Raw genomic sequence first — 23,848 nt, 5'->3', positions numbered from 1 at the left:
ACATGGCTTGTACAGAGATGGAGCCCTTAAGGGGGACGGGAAAGGGGGAACTGTGGCCCCCAGTGGGGAAACGGGGGGACCGTGACCCCCGCAAAGCACAGGGGTCCCCCCTGGAGAACGGGGGACACGGTCTCGCTCCCTCCCCACGGATGCCCATCCTGGCTCGCGGAACCCGGCACGTGTGTTTTTGGGGGTCCTGGGGAGGCAGGTGACCCCCAAAATCTGTGGGGAGGGAGAGCAACCCAGCACCGGTCCAGGAGGGGACCGGGCAGGGCAAGAAAGAGCGAGAAGTCAAAGGAGAAGGAGCAGAGAACAGGGTGATCAAAACCACGAGCGTCCCTCGTCACATCATCCTGTCCCTGCGAAGGAGCTTTGCACCCCCCGGGGGCAGCGGCACCCCCAAACCTGCCCGGGAGGGACCCAGCGGGCGGCACAAGAACAGGACCCACGGGACGGGGGGCGAAGGAGCAGCCCCCGGTCACAGGTACTGCAGCAGCGCCGTTATCCGCCAACGGGGAGCCGCTCCGCGCTGGGGGAAGAAAAAGGTAATTTGGGGAAGATAAAATAAGCCAAGAGAAACCTCGTTGGGTTGCACAGAGCTTCCCCCACCCCGGGGACAAGCTGTGAGAGATGGGAAAGAGAAACACGTCACGGGTGAGGATGAGGAAGGGGATGAAGGAGGCGATGAGAGAGGCGGAAACGCGGGGAAGGGGGAGCGATGGGGAGCCGAGGGCTTTGCGCAGGGGCTGTGGCGCAGAGGGGTACGGGGAAGGCTCATCTCTGCATCCATCTCATAAAGGAAAACAATGAAACACCCCCCAAAAATAAACCCCAGACACCCTTAAATCCACCCCAATGGGAAACGGGGCGGCTGGGACGCAGCGAGCACCCAGGCTCGGCAGCCGCATCCCCAACGCTTTCCCTCCTTCAAAACATCTCCTGAAGGAAACAAACGTCTCGGAAAAGAGGAAAAACAATCAAACAAATTGGTTTTAACTCAATTAAGGTGCAGTTTGGCTAAAAATAAAAAACCAAAAACAAACTAGGAGAGATGAGGATAATGCTGGGTAAGCGACCCCCGTCCGAATTCAGATTAGCACCTGAAACGGTGAACTTCCCCGCCGGACCTGGCTGGGCCACCAAACCTGGCCCAGCGGCCACCAAACCTGGGCCACCTCAGCGCAGGGGCCACCGGCTGGGCTTGGGGACAGTCACCGATTCGCGAGGTGGCCAGCAGGTGCCACTCTGCTCCCAATGCTGGGAGCGGTGATCTAGCAGCTAAAACTGGGCTCTTTAAGGCAATTTAGAAGTTGCAGATAATCCACACAAAGAAAAGAATATTAAAAAAAGGTAAAAGAGCATCTCCGGGTCTGCGGGGATCCCGGCCGAGACCAACGTGGGCTGGGAAGGTGGGACATGATACAAAATCGCTGCAGGAATGAAGTGCCCTTGGCATGAGAGGAGCCAGGGGCTTCAGCCACATGAAAGCGAGAAGCGAACCCCAGGTTGTCTGCCAAGATAGAGACATGATCATGTAAAAGGGTAAAATTGAGAGGGGAGAAAGGAAAAAGTGACCTTAAAATCACATGGATAAATCTAAAAACAGGTTCCTTTGCTGGTTTGAAAATAAAAAGGTAAACGAAAATAAACATGATCTTTAAAAATAATCTCTCTAATGTTGCCTTGTGTGGTCTGGTCCTTCATGGGTACGGTCCGTCAGTATCTAGGAGAGAAGGGAGGGGACAGTGAGGCGCTTGGGGACACAGCACGCGGTGTCCCCAGGGTACCCAATGGGTGGGACATGGCACTCCCGGCCCCCCCGGCACCCACCTGTAGTAATTGGGTTTGAAAGGCCCGTTTTTGTTGAGTCCCAGGTACTTGGCCTGATCGTCCGTCAGCTCCGTCAGGTGGGCGTCGAACGAGGGCAGGTGCAGGCTGGCGACGTACTCGTCTGGGGGGGGCAAAGAGGGGATCTGGGGGCTATAACGGTTGCACTCGATGATCTTGAGGGTCTTTTCCAACCAGAATGATTCTATCCTAGGACTGGATGGCACAAAAAGTGCCAGGGCACCGCGCTGGGTCTGAACAGGCTGTCCTTATCCCCCAGCCCCACGGATTCACTCCCAGGTCAAGCCTAAAGCAGAGCTGAGCCCAACCCGGGTGCTGAGCGGAGCTGGGTGTGCAAAGGGCTGCACTAAACCCCCCCGGAGCAGGTAAAATGCAGGATAAGAGACACCAGCCACGCTGCAAGAAAATAAATCTGCACCTATTTTAAAAGCTGTCGCCTCTGCCGGCTTCCCTGAACTCCTCCTCTCCCTGCCAGTTTTGTCCAGCCCAGATTTGGGGTTCTCCTTGCGTCCCAAACCGCTGTGCCCCCCGCCAGCAGCGTGGGGGCCAAGTGGCTCTGGGTTCCCGTCACTCACCCATCTTCTTGGGCAGCAGGTACACGTCCTGCTTGTACCGGCCCTCGGGAGCGTTGTAGAGCTCGATCAGAGCCAGCGCCTGCAGAGAGCACAGGGGACACTGGGGACAGTCAGGGACGGCCACAGAGCTCCGGCAGCAAACAGTTTAGGAGCCTGAGGGAGGGGGCAACCTCTTCCAAAATGCCTGGGAGGAAAGGCTTCCACCCCCGGGTATGTCGCTCTCTGGACCAGAGCGATGGGGATGAGCTGCGACCCAGCCCATCTGCAGCATGTGGGCTTAACCACACAGTGAAAACCAGAGCGTGAGGATGGAGGAGAGGGGAGCAGCTCTAATTCCCTTAAACCACCCAGCTGCCGTCTCACACAGAAATGAAGAGATTGCTCGTTTTAAGCTGGCAGAATCGCTCCTAAAACCACAGCAGAAATGAAGCTGCGTCCCCCCGAGTGCCTGTTCACGCAGCACAGACCCAGGTCCAAAACACGGTGTGGGGATAAGGAATTCCCCAGCCATCCATCCCCCTGTGTTTCCAGCCCAGCGCGTTTCTCCCATTGCTTGCAGACCCAAATCAGCACAGCCAGCACTGACTGCAGAGCGAGGAGCTGAGCCACATTTAATCATCATTTGCTTTGGAAAAGGCAGAGTCACAACACACAGTGCAGGACCTGAGCCGTGTCCCCCCGGCTGAGCCGGCACTGGGGAGCATTTTAACCTCCAGGTACCCAAAACTCACCCCAGGGTTTGTTCTTTTTAATGATGTAGAAATCAAGAGTCCAAAGACAAAGCAAAGCCTAAACCTGCACTACGGGAGCTCCCCAGTGGCTTACAGGAGCTCTGCCACAAAGCCCGGCTCATTTTAAACTCTCTCCCAGCTAAGTTCACACCGCCATCAAGTCCACCCCAGCCAAGAGCTGATGGCTACGGTGTCACTGGTGCCACTCCGAGCACCCAACTGACCGAGTGTCCCCAGCTTCTTCCAACCCGTGCGCACCCCACAGCATACGGACCTGCGTGGTGGCTGTGATGGACAGAACGAAGGTGGGAACCGTGGAGCAGCTCAGGTTGAGCAGGCGGCCCTAGGAGACAGCAGGAGGAGTTTGCTGAGAGTTTGCCCCCGACACCAAAGCGAATCACATCTGGAGACGAGAGACACCTCTACCCCCTCCCTGGGACAGGGACAACCCCAGCGCCGTGACTCAAGGGCCACCTGTGTGACCAGAGGGTTCAAATTATGCCTCAGTTTCCCCACTATTTAAGGCCGGGAGATTCTGTGGTCCCCAGAAAGAGCCAGGAGAGCTGGCGTGGGATGAGGGGACACCCAGCTCTCCCTGTCAGACAAATGCCATCTCCTGGCTTGATAACACACAGCCAGATGGCACCTCTGTGGCTGCGTGAGGTACGTGACGCCTCCCCCGCCTCAAGAGAAGGAAAATTAAAAAAAAATAAACCAAGGAACCCTTTTCCTAAGCTCTGAACCTCCTCCCAGTGCCTTTCCACCTGGGTAAATCTCTGTTACAAACTCTGGCCTGCAGTGGCTTCCCGAAGCGCCGCGGCGGCACCGCTCCCTGCGCACCTCGGCCAGCAGCACCACCCGCTTCCCATCCGGCCAGATGACGTGGTCCACTTGGGAACGGACCCGCTCCCAGGTCAGCTCCGGGGTCCGGAGGCTGGTCTGCAAGAGCAGGAGGAAGAGGATGGAGTGACGGCGGGAGGACGGTGGGGTAGGCGCAGCAGTCGAGGCCGCAGGACTCACCACATCGATCTCGGTGTTGGAGTGGCCCATGTTGCAGACGATGCAGCTGTTCTTCATCCGATCCAGGTGTTCTCTGGTCACCACATTCTTGTTCCCTGCAGAGAGGGCAGAGATGAAGGCAGCGCAGTGACCATCCCCAGCTCCCCAGAGCCCTCGAGACACCCGCTTGGGCACAGCTGCTCCTTCTCATCCCGCCACAAGGCTCCTCCACGACCTTCTCCATCCCTACCTGTGCAGGTGATGACGACGTCCACCTGACGGATGACTTCACTCAGCTTCACCACCCGAAATCCGTCCATGCTGGCGAAAAAAGGGGAGAGGGACCACGATGAGGAGGAGAAACCTGTTTCCTTCTCTGCCACAGGCCAGAATCACCCACACACAGTCAGACAACCCCCCCACACCCCCAGGGATGCCAGATGCAAGAGGAAGAGCTGTGCAAAGCATGCGGTGTCAAACCTGCTCTCACAAATGTTGGAGGAGCCAGGAAATGTGTGGAACATCCAGATAGCCCTGAATAAACCCTCGAGCATCCTCCCCCAGCCAGCTGGTGCAGGTACCCAGCGCCTCGTACCCCACGAGCTGCCCCAGTTCTTCCCCACCACAGCCCAGCACGATATATGATCCCCAAGATGAGCCCCAGATCCCCTGGCTCTATTTCAGCCTCTGGCAGGGTTTTAAGGAGGCTGGAGAGCGGGTTAAGAGACACCCACAAGCAGCACATAACGTCTTACCAAGCTTGCAGAGCGCAGATGGGGTCGATCTCGGTGACGTAGACGATGGCTCCCAGGGCTTTCAGAGCGGCGCAGCAGCCCTTGCCGACCTGCCGAGGCAAAGCGCCAGCGTGACGCTGAGCACAGGACAAGCCGAGCGCTATGATCCCTCCCCAAAACAGCACGAGCATGTCCCAGGCTGGGAGACGCTGGTCCTGGCCATCTACCCAATGCCAGGAGCAGCTCAGCAACGTACCAGGCGAGTGGCACTTCTGCCACAAGCCCAGGTCCCCCCAAAACTAGCACCCCCCCAGCACGGCCACCAGCTGGCAGGAGCTTCCCAAAACCATCACAGCATCGCAGGAGCCCTTCTGAGCTCTCCTCCCCGAGATTAAAGCCAATCTGGATGAGCACGAGCTTCCCCCACTTGCTTTTTAAACCAAAGGGTTTCTTTGGCATTCAGAGCTGTCCTGCACGGATCAGGGATGAATCCTCCATCCTACTCCCCCCGAGCTCCTGTAGCAGCATCTCTGACCACATCCCCCTCCTCACCACACAATTAAACTCAAGTCTGGCTCTCCACGCCACTCCCCCACACTAACACCTGCCCCATCTGCACCCTCCCACGCTCAGCCCCGTTTTCTGACCAGCAAGATGCTGCCGGGCAAGAAACATTTCCAGAGACACCCTCACTTATCACCCAGCTCTGGGCTCAGGTCTACCAACAACAGCCAAGCAGGGCAAAGCGGGACTGCCACCCAATCCAAAGGGGAAACCAGCGCGAGTGGAAGGACTCCCAGGTTTTGAACAAGCGCAGGAAAACTTGGGACAGACCCAGGAACCTCCAACTGGAGACGCAGACGCCAGCCCGGAGCGCTGGGGTGAGTGCGGAGCTGGGCTCTGCCGCTGCCTTCAACACATTCGCAAGCGTGTTCCTGCCGGGAAGAGCGTTTGCAGCTCCTGCCAGGCCCTTCGCCGCGCGGGAAGATCAACACCCACGCGGCCAGCGCACAGATGGAGGGAAGGTGTCACTTCCCAGCGCCGCGCTCTCCCAGGGCAGAATCAGTTACAAGTTCGCGATGCGATTCCCCTCTGCCAGAACATGATCCACCAGCGAGATGCAGCCTGTCCCTCCGCCTCCTCTGTCACAGGCTCGGTGACAGCCGGGCTGGCTGCTGAACTCGCTCCAGGGACAGCAGATGGGAGCACCCATGGGTAGTTAGAATTCAGGCCAGCGTTCCCAGCAACTGTTTGCAGCCCAGCTAATCTGCAGGCAAACTGGGGAATCTGGTGCTTGTTCTCCAGCCTCTCAGCAGCAAAAATTCCCTGGTGATCGCTCACCGGGTTTCATCTACTCCTACATCAAGGTCTTTGCGCGGGGAAGAAGTGAGACTCACCTCCCCATAACCACAAACCACCACTTGCTTCCCTCCAAACATCACATCTGTGGTCCTCTTCAGGCTGGGGGACAGAGAGAGACCTGTGTTGGGATTAGTCCAGCGCACACCGCTGACGGCACAGGTCCTGCGAGCACAACGCCGCAAACAGCCGGGGCCAAAGCCACCGGCGTGAGAGTGACAGCGGGGACAGGCAGGAGGGGACTCACCCGTCCAGGATGGATTCCCGGCAGCAATACAGGTTATCGAATTTCTGTTTGGTGACAGAGTCGTTCACATTCATGGCTGGGACACACAGCTTCCCAGCCTTGGAGAGCTGGTACAGCCTGGAAGGGGACAGGGCTGGGTTAGAACAGAGAACAGCAACCCCATCAGAGATCTCCAGATCGTTTTCCCAAACCTGCCTGTGCACGCCGGTCACGCTCTCCTCCACAATCCCTCGGATCTTCTTGAATATGTTGGGGTATTTCTTATAAACCCAGTGGGTCAGGTCCCCACCGTCATCCAGGATCTAGAGAGGCAAAGAAGAGCATGGGGCAGTCAGGCTGCCGCTGCGAAAAGCACTCGCTGGGGACAGGAATGGGAAAAAAGAGATGAAAAGCGTCTGCAGGCACCGAGCGGGGAATAGTCAGGCAGAGGAATGGGGGTAAAGGCTCCTGGAGCCCTTGGCAACACCAGCGGCCCCCGGAAGGGAAGGGCCAGGAGCAGCCTGAGCACTGCACCGAGGAGGAGGAAGGGCTGGAGGAAGGCTCGTTACCATGTTGGCCTGCCAGCCGTCGATGTTAACACAGCGGTCAATGCACCACCAGAAGTCATCCTCCGACTCCCCCTTCCAGGCAAACACGGCAACACCTACAGGAAGAGAAGCATCCTTGGCATGTGCTGAGGTTGGCAGAGCTCCCTCCTGCTTGGCCAACTCCGGAAAACCACAGACAGGAGGAACGAGGGGCCGTGCGGAGATCAAACCGCAGCCCACAACAGCATCAGACCTCTTTATCCCTCCCCAAAAGGTATTTGGTCCAAACCAACCCTCAAACCAACCGTCTGGGAGGAGGGGCTGGAAGGCCCTGCGGCCCCAGGCTCAGCCAGACCAGGGGAGAGTGAGGTTGGATTTAGGAACAATTTCTTCCCCAAAAGGCTGTGAGGCATTGGAACAGGCTGCCCAGAGCAGTGCTGGGTTCATCCCCGGAGGGTTGGACAGACAGACATGATGTTCTCAGGACATGGGGCAGTGCCAGGGTCGGGTTATGGCTGGACTCCATGATCTTGAGGGGCTTTTCAACCCAAACGATTCTGTGATTCTACAATTCTACACTCACCGGCTTCGGCCAGGGCGGCCGCCACTTCGTTCTGGGTGGAGTAGATGTTGCAGGCGGACCAGCGGCACTGCGCCCCCAGCGCACACAGCGTCTCGATCAGCACCTGCGAGACCCGGGGCAGCGGTGACGGGCACAGCGCGGAGCCCCCAGCGCCGCGGAACCCACCAGCAAACCAGAACATCTGTACCCAAAACTGTAGGAAAACTAGGAAGGGGAACATGAGGTGGCTCTTTGCATCTGTAAAAACATTACGCTGGGATTAAACGCATAGGCAGCCGTTCAACCACAGGATTGCCTGTTACATGTGCAAGTTTTGATACTTAAGAGAAATGTCATCTTAGTCCACGGCCATCATGCCGCGTAAATCGGCAGCTTTTAGGAAGCCACCTACCTGACTGGCTGTGTCATTCAATAACAGGATGTCTGAATGGCATTGTGGTTCCTACGGGAACTTGCTGGACCAAAACTGAATTTTACAGAGGGTTTATAATTTAAAACTTTACACTAATAATTCTAACATGATTCTGTATGGCTTTTCATTACAATTCAAGTATACAGAAGTATACAAAGAACCTGTTTCTACAATATTTCTCTCAAAACTATATTTTCTGTATAAAGGTAGCGGTGTGGTCACTTACACTGCCCGCACTAAAATCCAGTTTAACATCTACACCTTCTCGTTTTCCCTGGGGCAGCAGAACCTTTCCAAGATGCTTTCACAACAGTGAAGGTGACTCCTCCAATTGCCCAAGGCTGGGAAACTTAAGCAATTTCCTTTCCCTGGGGTAAAACGGGTCTGTCCAGCCCAGACACCCCAAAAACGCAGCTACTCACCGCGGTCTGTGCTGTGATGTGGGTACAACCCACGATTTTAGCTCCAGCCAAAGGTTTCTCCCCTTGAGCTCGTTTCCTGAGGGAAATCAGAGCAGACATGTCTGCAAAAAAAGGGACAGAGAGAAAGGTTTTACCAATGGCTCAGTCCAAAGGCCCCTGTGTGCCAGACCTGGGCTCTCACAGCCTATATCCAGCCCACAGCTTTTGCTGCAAGAGTTGGGGAGAAAACTCATCTCTGGCCTGGTAGGGCTGCCCAAAGTGTGATCAGAACATCAGTGTCATTTGTCACTTGACAAAGACACATCACAAGACCAGAGAGGTCCGGGACACGACGGGGACAGTCAGCAGCCCCGCAGAACAGCGCTGAGAAGCAGCACCTAAAGAAGATGCGAACGGCGCTGCCGCATCTCCAGAGTTGCTTGGAACGTCCCTGGATTATCTTCCCCTTCCGAGGCTTTGGCAGCGTGTGTGTAAAAGGAGCCCGAAAGCAAAGTTACCCAATCGCCCCGCTGGAAACAGCAACTCGCTGCCCACGAGCCCCCAGGGAAGAGGTTGGGACCGACAGCTTTCATGTCCCCAAAGGCATCGCGAGATAATTTTGCCCATTGAGGTTTCTCATCCGAAGCCACCAGAACATGAACCCTGCAAGAGCTCTGCTGCTGGTAGATAGATGCCACGTGTCATTACCATTTGCTGTCACATCCAGTGACTCCCCGTGTCATCTGCCGATTCGGGGGGCAGAGATGGGGTGTCCCAGGCCATGGGAATCGCCAGCCCCAGCTCCGGGTCTCCGGAGAACATGGCGCAAGCCCCTCGCTCTGCTTTTACCTTGCTCAGCGATCTCGATCTCCCGGCGCCCGAATTCCGCCTGCTTGATGTTCTTCACACAGAAATTGCTGCTGCCTTTGGAGTTGGTTTGCTGCTTCTCACGAGGGGACACCTCGTCGTCCGAGCTGTCTGTGTAGGACGCAGCTACAGCCGGGAGAGCAACAAACATCACAAACGTCACCCCCAGAGTGGGGACCTCCCGCCCTTCAGCTTCCACACACACTCATGCTTCAAACCACAGGAAAAGCCAGAACGAATTTTGCACTCTTATTCTCTAAAACACCCCAGGGTTATCAACTGATAATCAACACCTGAGCTTCAGGAACTCCTAGAATTATCCCCTCCGTGGCCTTGTGCAACACAGCAGTGCGGAGCATCCCGACATGCCGTGGCACCAACGCTGGGTTTGGGATAGAACCGCGCACGGAGAGGGATCCCGGCACCTACCGGAGCTGTAGCTGTCGGTGGAAGACTGCGAGATGGAGCGGGACAGGGACCGGCGCCCCGTCTTGGTCGGGAACTTGGTGAACTCCTGCATGTCATCTGCAAACTGGATTTGCTGAGAAACACAAAGAGAAATGCTAAATGAGCGGGTCAACGCCATCTTTCCAGGTTATTCGGGCCCGTGGGTCCCTTCGGTCAACCGCGGCTGCTGCAGTCACAGAAATGGGAACCGGCAAACGCACCAAGGAACAGATTTGTGGCGACAAAAATTAAACCCCCTCCTCTTCCCGACCATCTCGGTCACCAGCTTAAAGCAGATTGGACACTTAACACCTGAAGATACAAAAAGCACCCAGCAAGGCTCAAAACATCCTCCTTAACGCACCTCTGGCTCCCTGAGGCGCCTCCAGGAAAGTCAGACGGCTTGTACAACATAAATACTGTGCAGCCCTCTCGACAAGCTCCAACAGACCCTGTCCCAACCGATTTCTGCCCAAGAAACGCAGCAGCGAGAGAGCCGGGGTGGTCCCGGCAGAAATTCTGGTGCTTCCAGGCTCTTCCCCAGGAGCGGAGCATCCCGCAGGTTAAAAACACAGCACAGCCTTCCAAAACCGACACCAAAAGCAAGGGGAAAAAACCCAGCGAGAGAGAACGTTTCAACAAAAGTAGTTGACATTGCATTGGCTTTCAGTCTCCTCGGCGTTACAGATGTTTCCATTGTAAGAGAAGCCCTAAAACAGCCGCCCCTCCTTCTTCTCTCAGCGAGAGGCAACTCAAGGCTCTGGCACCCACCGCCAGCTCATCACATTCGAGCATTGGGCCGAAACGAGGGGAAAAACAGCCCCAAACTGCTCAGCTCTGCACTCAGCCCCAGCAAAAAGCTTTTATTGCTGCTTCTGCAAGAGAAAGACAACGGAGATGAAAGGGAATTAGGAAAAGCGGCCACAAATGCAGGTGGACACCCCCTCCCCGGCACGATGACCCCGACGAGGAGCCTCTTCCCTCTGATCAGGAGCCTCTTCTCTCTGATTGCGTCGCTGCGGGATTTAATTTTGCCACTTAATGAGGATGAGACTCAAGGCAGGGAGTGGGATTACCAAAGCATCCCCACAGACCCAGGAGATCCCCAGAAGCACCCTGAAGAAATGGAGTTGATGGAAGGGGACGGGCTGTGGCGGCCTCGGGGAGGGTTTTCCACACCACCACGAGCCCCAAAGCTCCCAAAAGCTTTGATGAGGGAAATAGTCTTCAAGGGGAGAAGAATGCAACTATTTAGTTGAGATGAGCCATCCCAGGAAAGAGGAATGTGCATAGTCTGGGGCCACCAGCATCCTGGCTGGTACCAGCACCGGTGTGGCCAGCAGGACCAGGGCAGCTGCTCAAATCCTGGGGTCACTTTTGGGCCACCCAACTCATCAAAGCAGAGGGTGTGAACACGCTCCTGGCATTAAAACAGCTCGACGTGTTAGCGGAGGAATTTTCTCCATCTCAGGGAAAGGTTTCCAGGGAAGAGGCAAATCCAGGAGGAAAAGAAAACAAACATATAAGCCAGGCTTTGCTGCTCCAGCCCAGGGCGCGGGTGGGACACGGGGACCCTGCGCCAGGGCACTTCCCTGCCTGGACGGTCTTGGGGAGCAACGCTGGTTTGGGATGCGATGGGAAGGAGGTGGTGGGGCTGCTGTGCCCCCCGCCAGCCCCACGCTGTCCCCACGACCGAGACCATCACCATCCCTTGGGGTGACCGTCCGTGGGGGCTGCGCCAGCTCCAAGCACAGTCCCACATTTTAGGAGCAACGGCAGCTCTAGAAACGCTGGGTTTGAATTCGAGGGGTAAAAATAAATAAATAAATTTAAAAATCACCACTAAAGAAACCCAAGTGCTGAATTACCCACAGTAATCCCTGCTGTGGCTTTACCAGAGCTCAGCTGAACTCCGCAGCTTAGCAAAATCTGCGCCCGGCTAAAATTATCATCGAACATTACAGGCAGCTTCCGAATCGAATGAAACGTTCGCACACGGAACCCCCGCTCCGAGCGCGGCAAATTAACGCGGCGTCCGGCAACCAGCCGGGAGGAAGATGAAGGAGGCCGGCACGGCGACAGGGACGCGTTACCTGCCACGTGCCGGGCGCTCCAGCTGCGCTAAAGTAATGGGGAAGATCTCGTAATCCCTCAGCTTGTCACGAGAATCTGAATGAACAGCATCCCCGGCGAGGAGGGACCGCGACGGGACCGTCCGGCTGTGGAGAGCGCAATCAATCCCAGCCCAATTCCAACCCTGCTGAAGCGGCTGTTCTGAGCGGGTGGAGCGCAAGGGTTTAAGAGCGAGGAACAATATTTTTTCAACCCAGCAATTCGCGACCAAAGAGGCAAAACAATCCAGAACTGCGCAGAAACAGAGCCAGGGCGTTTTCCAGCATCGCTGCCTCCTTACAGGAGATGGGGCCGGGGTCTCATTGCTGTGCAATGAGCAGCTACCTGCAGGGTACAGAGGGGTTTTTGGGAGATGTCCTACAGGAAAACACCAGGATGCGACATCTCCTGCCAAGTTCTTGCACGGTCGCACCTGCCAAGCCAGAAGTACATTCTCTCCCCTTGCGAAACCCAGCACGGCCGTGCCCGATCCCACGTGGATCCAACTCTTCCCAACAACGGCCGCTCCTTTGCAGCCACAACCACCCCACAAAGGGTCAAATATGGTGCCTGGCCCCCTCCAAAGCGAACACCAGCCACTTGCCCGGTGCATCCCAGAACCACCATGAAGCTAAGAACTCAGCTTCACCAAGCGTTTCCCTACGTTATAAGGCACCTGCCCATACATGGGCACACTGGCTGGGCAGCCCCGAACCCCCACGTGCCTCCAGCGCATCCAGCCTCATTGTTTCATTACTACAACACGGGAAGGGCAAGCAGAGCCCGGAGCTGGGCTGCCACCAGCTGAAGGAACCGGCGGCTCGTGACGGCGGGCGGGTGAGCCGGTGATTTATCCTGTGTTCTTCCCCAGCAGTCAGGCTGAGAGCAGCTTTTCCAGCTTATGAAGTTCCTCCCTCCCGTCTCTGGCCTGCAGAGGACTTTGTAAATCCAGCTGGATTTACCTCGGGCACAGACGAGCCAGGCACATCCCTCTCACGCTACACAACCTCACTTTCCATTTTAAAACTCCTTCTATCCGCAGAACGGCTCCAGAGAGGATGCTCGAGCTCCTTCGCTGTGCTACACAGCCCCGATCGCATCCCATGCCGCCTCAGGGGACAGCAACGGAGCGGGGTGCAGGAGGAGGAGGGGGGTTTGGAAAGCATACACCAGCTCACAGCCACCCCAGGGGACACACACCGGCCCCCTTCACCAAGGGGAAAGGACACGTGCTGGGAGCAGCTCCAGGCACCTTAAACCCCCAGGTTTGCTTTAGCAACCCTTTTTAATTATTATTTTTCACCAGGGACAATGCGAGCGGTGGCACATCCAGGGCAGTGCAAAGGAAGCGTCCTCACAGCCACTCGGGGTGACACAATGGGACAGGAGCAGCAAAGCCCCCAACCCTCCAGAGATTCCCCCCACGTCCGCGGCCGTGACGACACGATGGCCCAGGGAGGACCAGCAGAATGGGAGCGAGCACGTTCTCCCAGCAATGCAGCCGCCTGAAAGCAAGAAATATCTCTGTAACCCACTTCTGCCCTCCCAGGAGAAAGCCTGGAAGGAGCCAGGGCCCTTTCCTCTCACTGCAGAAAGCCAGCGGCAGAGACCAAGCTTATTCAGGGCAGCCAGTTCCCCTTATTTCACCTCCTCTCCCCAACAAAAACTCCCTGGCAGAGGCTGGGAGGGCGCTGCCGGTTGCCCACGCTGCTAATGCAGCCCTGACGTGACCTGTCTTCTAAGTTCATGATTTCTTTGTCATTCCTGGATATTCAGCCAGACTAGAAACGCTTTACAGCCCAAAGCAGCGCTCGTCCTCTCCGCCAGCCCCGCTCGCACGAGGCACCACCAGCACCGAGTTTTGCAGACCCGGCGATGGAAATCTTCACGTTCCCTGGCTCCAAACCCCAAGGATTTGGCATCTGCAGAAACACCATTTCCTCCAGGGAGCTGCGACTGGTTTCTCAGGAGGATCCGGGTCCAGATGAGTTGACACATTTCAAAAGGACAAGTTGCTTTAATTCACTTATTTGCAGAAGCGAGTCATGGTGCTCAGGCAGTGAGGGAGGGAGGGGGCACCGCAGGGGCTCAGGGCCCTTCAGCCACGCACCAGCGTTTAAAAATAATAACATAAAATAACCAGGCTCGTTGCGACAGGACAAGGGGTGATGGTTTTAAACTAAACGGGGGAGATTCAGGCTGGACGTGAGGATTAAATTGTTGCCCTGAGGGTGGTGAGAGCCTGGCCCAGGTTGGGCAGAGAGGTGGTGGATGAACCATCCCTGGAGACATCCCAGGCCAGGCTGGACGGGGCTCTGAGCACCCTGAGCTGGTGCAGATGTCCCTGTCATGGCAGGGGGGGCACTGGGGGAGCTGGGGAGGCCCCTCCACCCCAAACCGTCTGTGTCTCCATAAGGATTGATGGAAAAATCAGCGCTGAATTCAGTACCCCCAGCTCGCAGAGGGTCCACAGGGCAGGTTTTTCCCCACGGAGAGGCAGAGACCCGCCTGGCGCTCGCCCCGAGCAGGAGCCGCAGCCAAATCTCTGCCTGGAAACCTTTACACCGTTCCTGACAAGGAAATAAAAGGGCACGGAGGTCCTGGCAAAGTAAAGTGGCCAAGCCCTGATACCAACCACCCTCCTGCACCGCTGGGCTGGGCAAAACAAGGAAAATGAGAAAATTCCTGTGAGTACAAGAGAAGAACTGAGGATTTTCCACAAAAATCCCAAAGCTCAGCAGAGAAGAAACAGCAGAAAAGAAACAGGCCCATTGCAAGGGTTAAGAAACCATCGCAAGATTTCAGCCATCGTGGGAATCACTGTTAAAGGGAAAATAAACAGAAGGCGGGATTAAATGAAATAAATGTGATTTTGAGTGCCCAGCTGTTAAATAGTAACCGGGAATAACTCCTGCCTTATAAACACCTTGAGGCCAAAGGTGCCTCCAGCAACAGCATCAGGAAAGCTCCGCGGGAGCGGACGCAGCGGCAAGTCCTTGGACCCCAGGGACACAGGCAAAGGCTATTTTATCATCTATTTTATCATTCACGGTGCCCGCACCAAGTGGAAAACTGGGATGAATTGGTGTCACCTGCTGCCATAGCACGGACAGGACTGCGGGTTAAGTTACTTGCATCAGCTTGTGGGATGAACCGAGGACTAACGGCCTCAAAAAGACACATGGAAATGTGTGCGTGTGTGTCATAGCTGATAGGGAATCAGCTTTAATTAGCATCGATTTTTACATTAATTAGAAAACTCCTCTACAACTGCAGCTGTGCGAGACCAAGGGAGCGCTCGGAAGCGCTGTCGGAGGGACAGTAAAGCAGCCCCTGGGTGTTTTGGGGAGGAATGGATCTGCCCAGCACCCCGGGTGCCCCAACTGCCCCCTTTTCTCCCCCAGAACCAACCTGCAGAAGAATCGCAGCATTTCAAGACCTCTTTTGGTCTTTCAAGAGACCGATACAGCAAACGCCATCCAGTTACACCCACCTACACTTAACGACTCCATCCCTGCGCCGCAGCTCTAAGGGAAATACCCAGCGGGATCGGCGTCGAGCAGGAGCTGCCACTTTGTGTAATAATACATCATTATGTCAGGGAATACAGCTGTGCAACTGGAAACCTGGAATTACATCCTCTGCATGTTTCCAGCCCTGGCTGACCCCCCAAGCCCCTCGCAGTGGTATTTCCACAAACGCATCACCAAGAGCTGCCTATTTCTCATTTACCAATATCCTCTATTTTCAGCCCTGGAAAATGCTTTGGTTTTGATGCATTCAAAGACAAGGCAGGAGAGGAAGCCCAGGCTTATCCAGATGGACAAACATCACCCTCTCGGACACCGACTCCTCGTGCCGGAGTAAAACCAACCCTTCCTGAAACAGGGTTAACTCAATTAACCCCCGTTCTTTTAATTGGGGCAGGAGAGACAAGAAGTGACGTCCTCACGGTGATGGCGAGCTCAGAGAACATTGGGAGAAGGGGCTGGTTAAAGGAGGGAGTAGCAGGCTGCTCCAAGGTCAATAGGGATCAGCCAGATGTTCACACTCCAAAACATGCCCAGGTTGGATGTAAAACTTCTCCCCGCGGTGCAAGAACGTGTGAAATTTGGGGCTCCCTGCGGGGAGGCGAAAGGAGGAGAGACCGAAAACAGCGGACGCAGGTTGAACCTCACCCCGGGTTATCTGGAAGGAGGAAAGGAAAGCAAAACATGAATTCCAGCGAGGCAAAGCCCCGAGGCCGCTCCTCTGCAGGCTGCCCACCTCCTCTGACCCGGCAGGAGCCGTTCCTGCGCCCGCACCTCGCAGATAAACCCGATCCCACCCAAAATCGCGGCTCCTTCGCCAGGTCCTGCCAGCAACCGCCAGCTCGGCAGCCAAGGGGAGGCTGAACCCACCTCCGAGGCCGGCGGCCGCCTCACCCGAATTACAATGCAGCCTGTTTGACGAGCTGGAACATCATGTCCTCGGCCACCTAAGTTCTTTGGCTGTCACCAACCTGAAGTAAACAGATTCTGCAGCAGCAATAAGCTCGTTACCAAGGCCACCGTATTGATCTCCAAGTGTAATTAAAATTCACAGTTCAAGCAGCCCAATGTGACAGGGGCGGCTTCCGAAAGGCGTGAATAGCCCCAGATCCCGTGTTCTCAGGGCAGGGAGCCCACAGGGTGAGGCTCAAATAACACCCCAAGCAGCAGTTTCTCTTTGGAGCAGCAACCAAGATGCCCCAGAGCACACACTCCCTGTAAAATCGCAGAATTGCTTTGGTTGGAAAACACCCTCAAGATCATCAAGTCCAACTGTTCCCGCAGCACTGCCCCATGTCCTGAGAACCTCATGTCCGTCTGTCCAGTCCTCCAGGGATGGTGACTCCAGCACTGCCCTGGGCAGCCTGTTCCAATGCCCCACAGCCCTTTGGGGAAGGAATTGTTCCTAAATCCAACCTCAACCACCCCTGGTGCAACTTGAGGCCATTTCCTCTCATCCTGTCGCCCTCCTCGAGATCATTGATAAAGACATCAGACCTGGCCCCGCGCTCTGCCGAGGGTTCACCAGCCAGGCTGAGCTGCTGCTCAGCCCAAGGCTGTGGTGCAGACCAGGTTCAGGCGCTGCTGAGAGTGGCCGAGTCCCCAGGGCTTTGCCAAGAGGCTCCAGCATACGCCACTGAGATGGTGACAAGATGCTCCTCCTCGGAGGGGCTCCCCGACCCTCCACAGCAGCCCCCAGCCCCACACACATCCAACCCAAGGCCCCATGGAGAAGGAGAGGAGTCAGGCACTGCACAAGTGCTGGCACAAGGTCCTTGGCGCTGGGATGATCACCTCAAGTGCCACCACCACCATCCTCCGAGTGAAGGTGAGTCAGAGTCCCCCAGATAACAGCTCTGATCAAAGGGCTCAGCGGGAAACGCAACGAGCCCTCAGCAAACGGAGAACGTCGCCCGCAGGAAACTCCTGATGATAAAAGACACGAGCGTATCTTGAGGCAGCGCCGAGCCCCACACCTCCCCTGCACAAACACGGGACCGGGTGCTCCGCGGAGGAACCGCGAGGACGGGATCCTCACCGGCAACACTCTGCGTGCAACCAGCGGCTTGATCCAAAAGGATCAACTCCAGCCTGGCCTTGAAAAGCTGCTTTCCTGAAAAATAAAGAAAAACACAACAAAACAGCCTTAACCTCAAGCAGGGAGCACAAGAACAGGCTCCAACATTTGCACGGGCTGGAAAGTGCGGTGAAAACTGTCCATGTCCCAAAGAAAGTATTGTGGTAGGCTGGTCCTCAGCAGAAAACAAGCCCATGTTTTTGGGAAAGGCCTAAATAAGCATGGTGGCTGTGCCGCCAGCCGTCTGCCCGCACTGCAGAGCTGCTGTCATGGGAAGGATGCTCCACCGAGGAGAACCGGCGCTGCTCGGATAGGTGGTCTGACACCCACACCATCAAAACACAAGAGGTGCTTGTGAAGGCTGCGGAGAATGAATATCCAACTCCTTTTCCATCTCCGTTGGGGTGGAAATCCAGCCTACCTCGTGGGGAGAAGAGAGAAGCAAAACCCACTCACCCTGGGAAGCCAATTTGCAGATGGTTGTGTCAGCCTCACCTCAAAAATCTCCGTTCTTCCTGCTCTCCACTTCAATAACTTAATTAAGCATCTTCTGGCCTTGTAGAGGTGCTGAGTGACAAGGACGGGCCTCCCTTCTGGACAGCAACGAGACCCTCCCAAAAGCCCAAGTGATGAGAAGGACCCAAGAACTATTTATTACAGAAATAATTACCTTTCTGTCATCTAATACAGCAGCACCTGTCTGCTCCTGCCCCCAGTAAATCATCTCTGTTGCAAACACCCTCATGATTTGCTCTCTCCATGGGTCAGGGTACAATCAGCTCAGCTTTTCACCATCTCACCATAGCAACACGTTCACTTATTCAGGTTTCCCCGCACCTCAACAAGGCCAAACCCATCCCAGGTGCTCCAAACAGCAAAGGACGAGTTGTTCAACTCACCCCAGCCTGGACATCTCATTATGAGAAGGAAAAACTGCAGGAAGAAGATAGAGAGAGCAAAAGAAGAGAGGAGTTGGGCCAGCAAGCGAAGAGGGGGGAGTGCCCGGTGTGTGGCTGAACAACCGGCAGAGGAGATGGTGGCCGGTGCCCCGGACAAGCCCACAAAGGCAGAGAGGATTTATGAGCAGCCAGTCTAAGGAATGGAATTAAATAGGAAAAACGAGCGACTCCCGGAGCTCAGGCAGTACAAACAAGGGCAGTCTGAAGGGGAAGGGGGTTTATCAGCACCCGGCTGGGCAGGCTCGGGACTGAGGAAAACGGGGCAGAAAACACGGATCGGGGAAGGGGCCGCATGCGAGGCCGGGGAGCAGCAGCCTGCAGCAAGGTCAGGCACCGCGGCAGGACGGCGGCTGCGCAGGCACCTGCGAGAACCAGCCGTGGAGACGGTGCTCCGGAGGCGCACAGCCCTCCCCGGGGACAGCGGCTCCCTATGGGCTCCGTCCCCCCCTCCCCGGGGACAGCAGCTCCCTATGGGCTCCGTCCCCCCTCCCCAGGGACAGCAGCTCCCTATGGGCTCCGTCCCCCCTCCCCAGGGACAGCAGCTCCCTATGGGCTCCGTCCCCGCTCCCCAGGGACAGCAGCTCCCTGTGGGCTCCGTCCCCCCTCCCCGGGGACAGTAGCTCCCTGTGGGCTCCGTCCCCCCTCCCCGGGGACAGCAGCTCCCTGTGGGCTCCGTCCCCCCTCCCCGGGGACAGCAGCTCCCTGTGGGCTCTGTCCCCCCTCCCCGGGGACAGCAGCTCCCTGTGGGCTCTGACCCCCTCCCCGGGGACAGCAGCTCCCTATGGGCTTCATGCCCCCTCCCCATGGACAGCAGCTCCCTATGGGCTCTGTCCCCCCGGTCCCCGGGGACAGCAGCTCCCTATGGGCTCTGTCCCCCCACCTCCCCAGCCACCCCCATGCCAGGCAGCACAGAGCTCCGCTCGCTGCCACCGCAGAGCCGCACTGCTCTGCATCAGCATCCCCCGCTGGGATTCCACCGGCACCTGCGGGGGCACAGCGCCCACCAAACACACCGGCCACGGCTGCACCGGCTCCCTGGGGCACGGAGGTGCCACGTAGCTCACCCCACCAGGAGAAAACTGAATGTTTTAAGCCCATTTCATGCTCCCATGCTGCTGCATGAGTAAGCAGATCAGTCTGCAGCATCTGTCTGTCTGTCTGCCGGCACCCAGGTGTGAAGGAGCTTGCGGAGGGCGATCCCCGCGCGACAAGGACGCAACGGAGACCGGGTGAAGTGACAGACGGGTACAGCGCTTGCCAAGCCCCCCCTGCATTGTCACCCATCTCCAAGGACAGTGGCGCGTCCTGCCTGCTTGGTACCACCCGCGGCTCAGCCGGGAGTTTAAAGCTTCACCGACCAGCCGACATGGATTCGGAAAAGCAGCCGCGGCCAAGGGCACCGACGGGATCCAGGGAGGCAGCACAGCAGATGCCCAGACACAACGGAGATCTGGAAGGGCACAACCTGCCCTTGAGCTCCCCCTTCATCCCCACACCTGTAATTCACTTAATTTGGGCAAAACACAAACCTCAGTGCTTCCAGCCCCCCCCAGCAACACGAAGGCACGCGCTGGAGACAGCCCGAGGCTCAGCGCCGCTCACCTCTGCATGGAAAGCTCCCATAGCCAACGAACCGCCTCGCTCTGACCAAAGCTGCTGTTATTTTGCTGTCAGCCCGATTTCCTAGAAACTGCAGTGAAAAAGGAGCTTCAGCAGAGCCAGGTAACCCCAGCTCTTGGGGGCAAACCACCACGTTTCTGCAGAAAGGCTACAACTCCATTCACCTTGACTGCACCGGCTCCTACTTAAATCCGGAGTTGATCATATTTAATCTCTTAATCTCTTACCTCCTGCTGTTTCACTTTTTCACCTTAAACAAGTGACTGACAAGAGAAGGAGACACAAACGTCAGCGATCCCCCGGGGTGGCTGCGCAGCCGGGGCTCGCTCGGCTGCCCCCGATGCCGCGGCGAGGACACCGATGTCTTCACAGCACCCACGGGGCCGACGTGCCCCCAGCTACACCGGAGATGCTCCCTTGGGTCCCAGCTGGGCTCAGGGCCCTTCCCCTGCACTCTGGCACCTTCCGCGAGCAGCAGCACAAGTTAAGGCTCCTCTCTGAAAAGCCGTTCAGCAGCAGGTCACACGGAGGAGACGGAGCCTGCGCTAAGCTTGGCCGCGTTCCCACCCTCCCCATCGCCAAACGCCTCCCGCAAACTGCATCGGCAAAGTTCAAGGAGCCTAAAAACACAAGGAGAGAGCCGCTCCGGCAGCACGCTGCGATTTTTTCCCTACCTCGGTGCTGGGAAATCATCTCTCGCAATCATCATCGCTGGCCTCTGACCACGCTGAGAGCTCCCGGGGCAGCGAGCGCAAAAGTCGCTTCGACTTGTGTCGGAACAGAAAAGCGTTTTAATGGTTTAATTGCGATCCTGCTTCGAAGGCTGAGCTGGAGGCACTCAACGTCTTATCTCAGGAGAGCAATTCTCCCTTCCCCGTCCTTTTATCCTTCTGCCAATGCCTCCGCTATTACTGAGCGCTATTCGCAGTAACTAGCCAGGCAAGGAAAACTGTGGCCCGAAGCATTTTGTTCCTTGACCTCAGCCACATCGTACACTCCCCATGATCTCGCTGGCGTTATCAGCCTCAAATGTCATGTGCATGTTGTTCTGGGCATCTTTAATACCGTCTCCCAGCCAGGACAGGCTGCAGTAGCCACAAGTCTGCCTGTGGCTCCTCATGCCATGTGCATACAGCAGCAAAATCAAGGTAATAACACACCCCACAACCCCTGAGACACGAGCAAACTTTGTCTCTGAGGATGCTGGATCAATTCCTCTCTCCACGTACGCTGCATTTCTTTTCATGACACATATTTTGGCCCCATAGGATAGTTCAGGATTAGTGGTTTGCTCCCCGCTCTCAGACCAGCCAGCCGCAGCCTCGCGCTGTCAGCTCCCCTGAGAAACACAACGGTAACGAAAAGGTAAAAAACAATCCCTGAGTTTGAGCTGCACTGAGCCAGAGGACGCAGATCCCAGCTCCGCATTCCTCTGCTCCTTCCTCCAGGCTACGTCCACAACCCGGATAAACAGGGTCGGGGTGCAGGGAGAACCTCCAGACCCTGCTCCCCAGCAGCAGCCACAAGCCTGGCCAAGGAGAGACGTCTGGAACACAGTGACCCGCTGGCAGCCCCTCCACGGGGGTCGGACACATCCCTAATCCCACCACCAGCCACGGGAGGCAAGAGAGACGCTCCCCCCGCGCAGCAGAACATTCGCATTCGCTGCGACTGCTCTGCCTTTGCGGCTGCAGCCCCCGGGGGAACACAATGTTCAGCACAGCGGGGACCTCCGGCCGCGGCTGCGCGGATCCGTGCGGCGCCAGGAGCACTAAATCGGCCTCACTGTCATGACCGGGACTTCAGCGGCACGTTACCTAACCCGGCAGGTCCGCAGCAAGCCAGAAGCACAGGTCTCCACGTGCTCCCCCATCAAAAGGCTGGTTACCCGAGTTAGTGGGTGACATGAGAACAGCAAGGAGTGGAACAGGGACATCTCAGGAGGTCCTGAGAGAAGGTCTTCAAGGATGAAAGAGGTGACGGGAGCTCAGCGCTGGGGCTGCTCCAGCAGCCTCTTCCCCAAGCCCAAACGCACTCCCACCCACATCTCCAGCAGAACCCCAACCCCAAAAAGAGTTCGGCGCACCAAATTTCCTCCTGCTGCCCTTCAGAGTGACCTACAGTAGCATCTCCAGGTCACTGCTGCCGGCTCGTCCCATTTAACAGGTCCCCCTCCTCTGTCCCCACCGCAGAGCACTGTCACCTCCACACACACCTCCAAACATGGGGTCCCCTGACCCGCTCCCCCCACCTTACCTGCCTGTCCCCTTGCCTGGGGTCACCCTGTCCCCAGACACCCCCATACCACAGCCAAGTCCCTGCGCTGCTCCCTGCCTTCCCCCCCCCAAAAAAATGGACCAGGCCTGACCCCAGTCCCCCACATTGGGCCACATCTCTCTCATACACCCGGTACCAGCCCATCAGCACCGGCCCAGGGCCGTGTCCCAGTACAGACCCCTCTCTCCCCAGTACCCAATCCCTCCCCATTCCACCCCAAAATGGGCCGACATCCCCTTTCAACCACCTGTGCCCCCAAAGCTTGGAACCAGCCCCCTCCAAGCCCGGTGCCGATTTCCCTCTTCTCCCCACAATGGGGACAGCCCCCCCTTTCCCAGTCACCCCCAAACTGGACCAGTCCCTGCTTTCCAGGCACCTCCCCCCGAACCGGGGGCTGCTCCCTCCGAACCGGGCCGGCCCCCGCCGGTACCGGTACCTTCTTGGGGGCCTTGGTGACGGTGGCCATGAAGGAATATTTCTCGGCGTCCTCCACCTCCTTGGCCTGCTTCACCCCCTCGCCGCCGGCGGGCTCCGGCACCGACATCCTGACGAGGAGGCGACGGGGCGGGCCGTGGCCGCCCGCGGTACTGGGCGGGGCGGCGCACGGCGGGAGCGCTACCGGTCGGGCTCGGTTTAAGCCGGCTCGGCTCGGCTGGGCCCGGCCGGTGCCGCGGCGGACGCTCCGGTGCCGCCGGCTCTGCGGCGGGACTGCGGCCGCCGCGCACGGCGCCAGGGGCGGCCCTGCCGTGACGTCGGCGCGTACTGACGTCAGCGCGCACCCGCCGGGCAAGTGAGGCAGGATGGCGGCGGCGGGCGGAAAGGACGCGGCGCCGCGGCGCCCCCTGGCGGCAAGAGGCGGGGATGGCGCGGGTGGGCGTGGTCGGTGGGCGTGGTCTGGGGGCGGGGCAAGCAATGACGGAACGAATTAAGGTAAATTGCGAAAGATAAACCAAAGAAAACCCCCAAGGTTTTTTTGGGAAAAAAAAAAAAAATGTTTGTTCAGGGGAAAAGTTAAAATGGGGACATATAAAATAAATCAGGGAAAAGTATTAAATCAGGAGGGAAATAAATAAACTGGGGGGGAATAAATTGGGGGGAAAATGTAAAAATTCAAGAAAATGAAGAAATCATAGGAGAAAGTGAGATGACAGGGAAGGGGGAGGAGCGGGACACAGCCAGGCAGCCCGTGGGAGAGGGATGCGGGGTGTCCATCTGTCCTCCCCATGCATGTGGTGTCTGTCTGTCCTGCCAGGTGTCACCTCCCTCCCGGCCCCTCCCGTGGGTGCTCCCCCACCCTGCCCGAGCATCCCCCCCAGGTTCGTACGGTCCCCAAAGGGGCTCTGGGGACAGGCAGGACAGCAGCAGCACTGCCCCTGGGGACACCCTGACCCTGTCCCTGTCCCCAGCCCCCACACAACCGGGGTCAGGGGGTCCAACCTCTCTCGGCCTTTTTGCTTTCCCAGAGGCATTCCCTTAAAAATAAAAGCAGGAAAAACATCAGCATTTGGGTTAAAACCCCCGGGGGAGAGGACAGATAACAGTT

The 23,848-nt window shown here is 57.1% G+C and overlaps 1 protein-coding gene across 1 annotated transcript; it reads right to left on the bottom strand.

Moving 5' to 3' along the window:
* Window positions 1-10: 10 nt before the first annotated feature.
* On the bottom strand, window positions 11-23,412 carry AHCYL1 (adenosylhomocysteinase like 1). The gene is made up of 17 exons (XM_080358303.1): window positions 22,742-23,412; window positions 9,713-9,824; window positions 9,266-9,409; window positions 8,438-8,538; window positions 7,604-7,706; window positions 7,042-7,136; window positions 6,689-6,795; window positions 6,494-6,610; window positions 6,285-6,348; window positions 4,909-4,997; window positions 4,404-4,474; window positions 4,175-4,269; window positions 3,995-4,093; window positions 3,429-3,497; window positions 2,424-2,502; window positions 1,831-1,951; window positions 11-1,723 (listed from the first exon to the last, which is right to left on the bottom strand). The coding sequence occupies exons 1-17, from the start codon at window positions 22,847-22,849 to the stop codon at window positions 1,717-1,719; spliced, it is 1,581 nt and encodes a 526-aa protein (XP_080214429.1). The 5' UTR covers window positions 22,850-23,412; the 3' UTR covers window positions 11-1,716.
* Window positions 23,413-23,848: the final 436 nt, after the last annotated feature.

Source organism: Nesoenas mayeri (genome assembly GCF_963082525.1).
Source record: "Nesoenas mayeri genome assembly, chromosome: 23".
Classification (NCBI taxonomy): domain Eukaryota; kingdom Metazoa; phylum Chordata; class Aves; order Columbiformes; family Columbidae; genus Nesoenas; species Nesoenas mayeri.
Note: the sequence above shows the minus strand (reverse complement) of the source record. Positions and strands in the feature narration are given on the sequence as shown.

Bases quoted from the DNA above. Each gene is read 5' to 3' on its own strand.
- AHCYL1 (XM_080358303.1), bottom strand. From the start codon at position 22,849: ATGTCGGTGCCGGAGCCCGCCGGCGGCGAGGGGGTGAAGCAGGCCAAG. The intron at 9,825-22,741 runs GTACCGGTACCG...TGTGTTTCTCAG, and splicing joins TCACCAAGGCCCCCAAGAAG to CAAATCCAGTTTGCAGATGA. The intron at 8,539-9,265 runs GTAAAAGCAGAG...CTTTTTTTGCAG, and splicing joins GATCGAGATCGCTGAGCAAG to ACATGTCTGCTCTGATTTCC.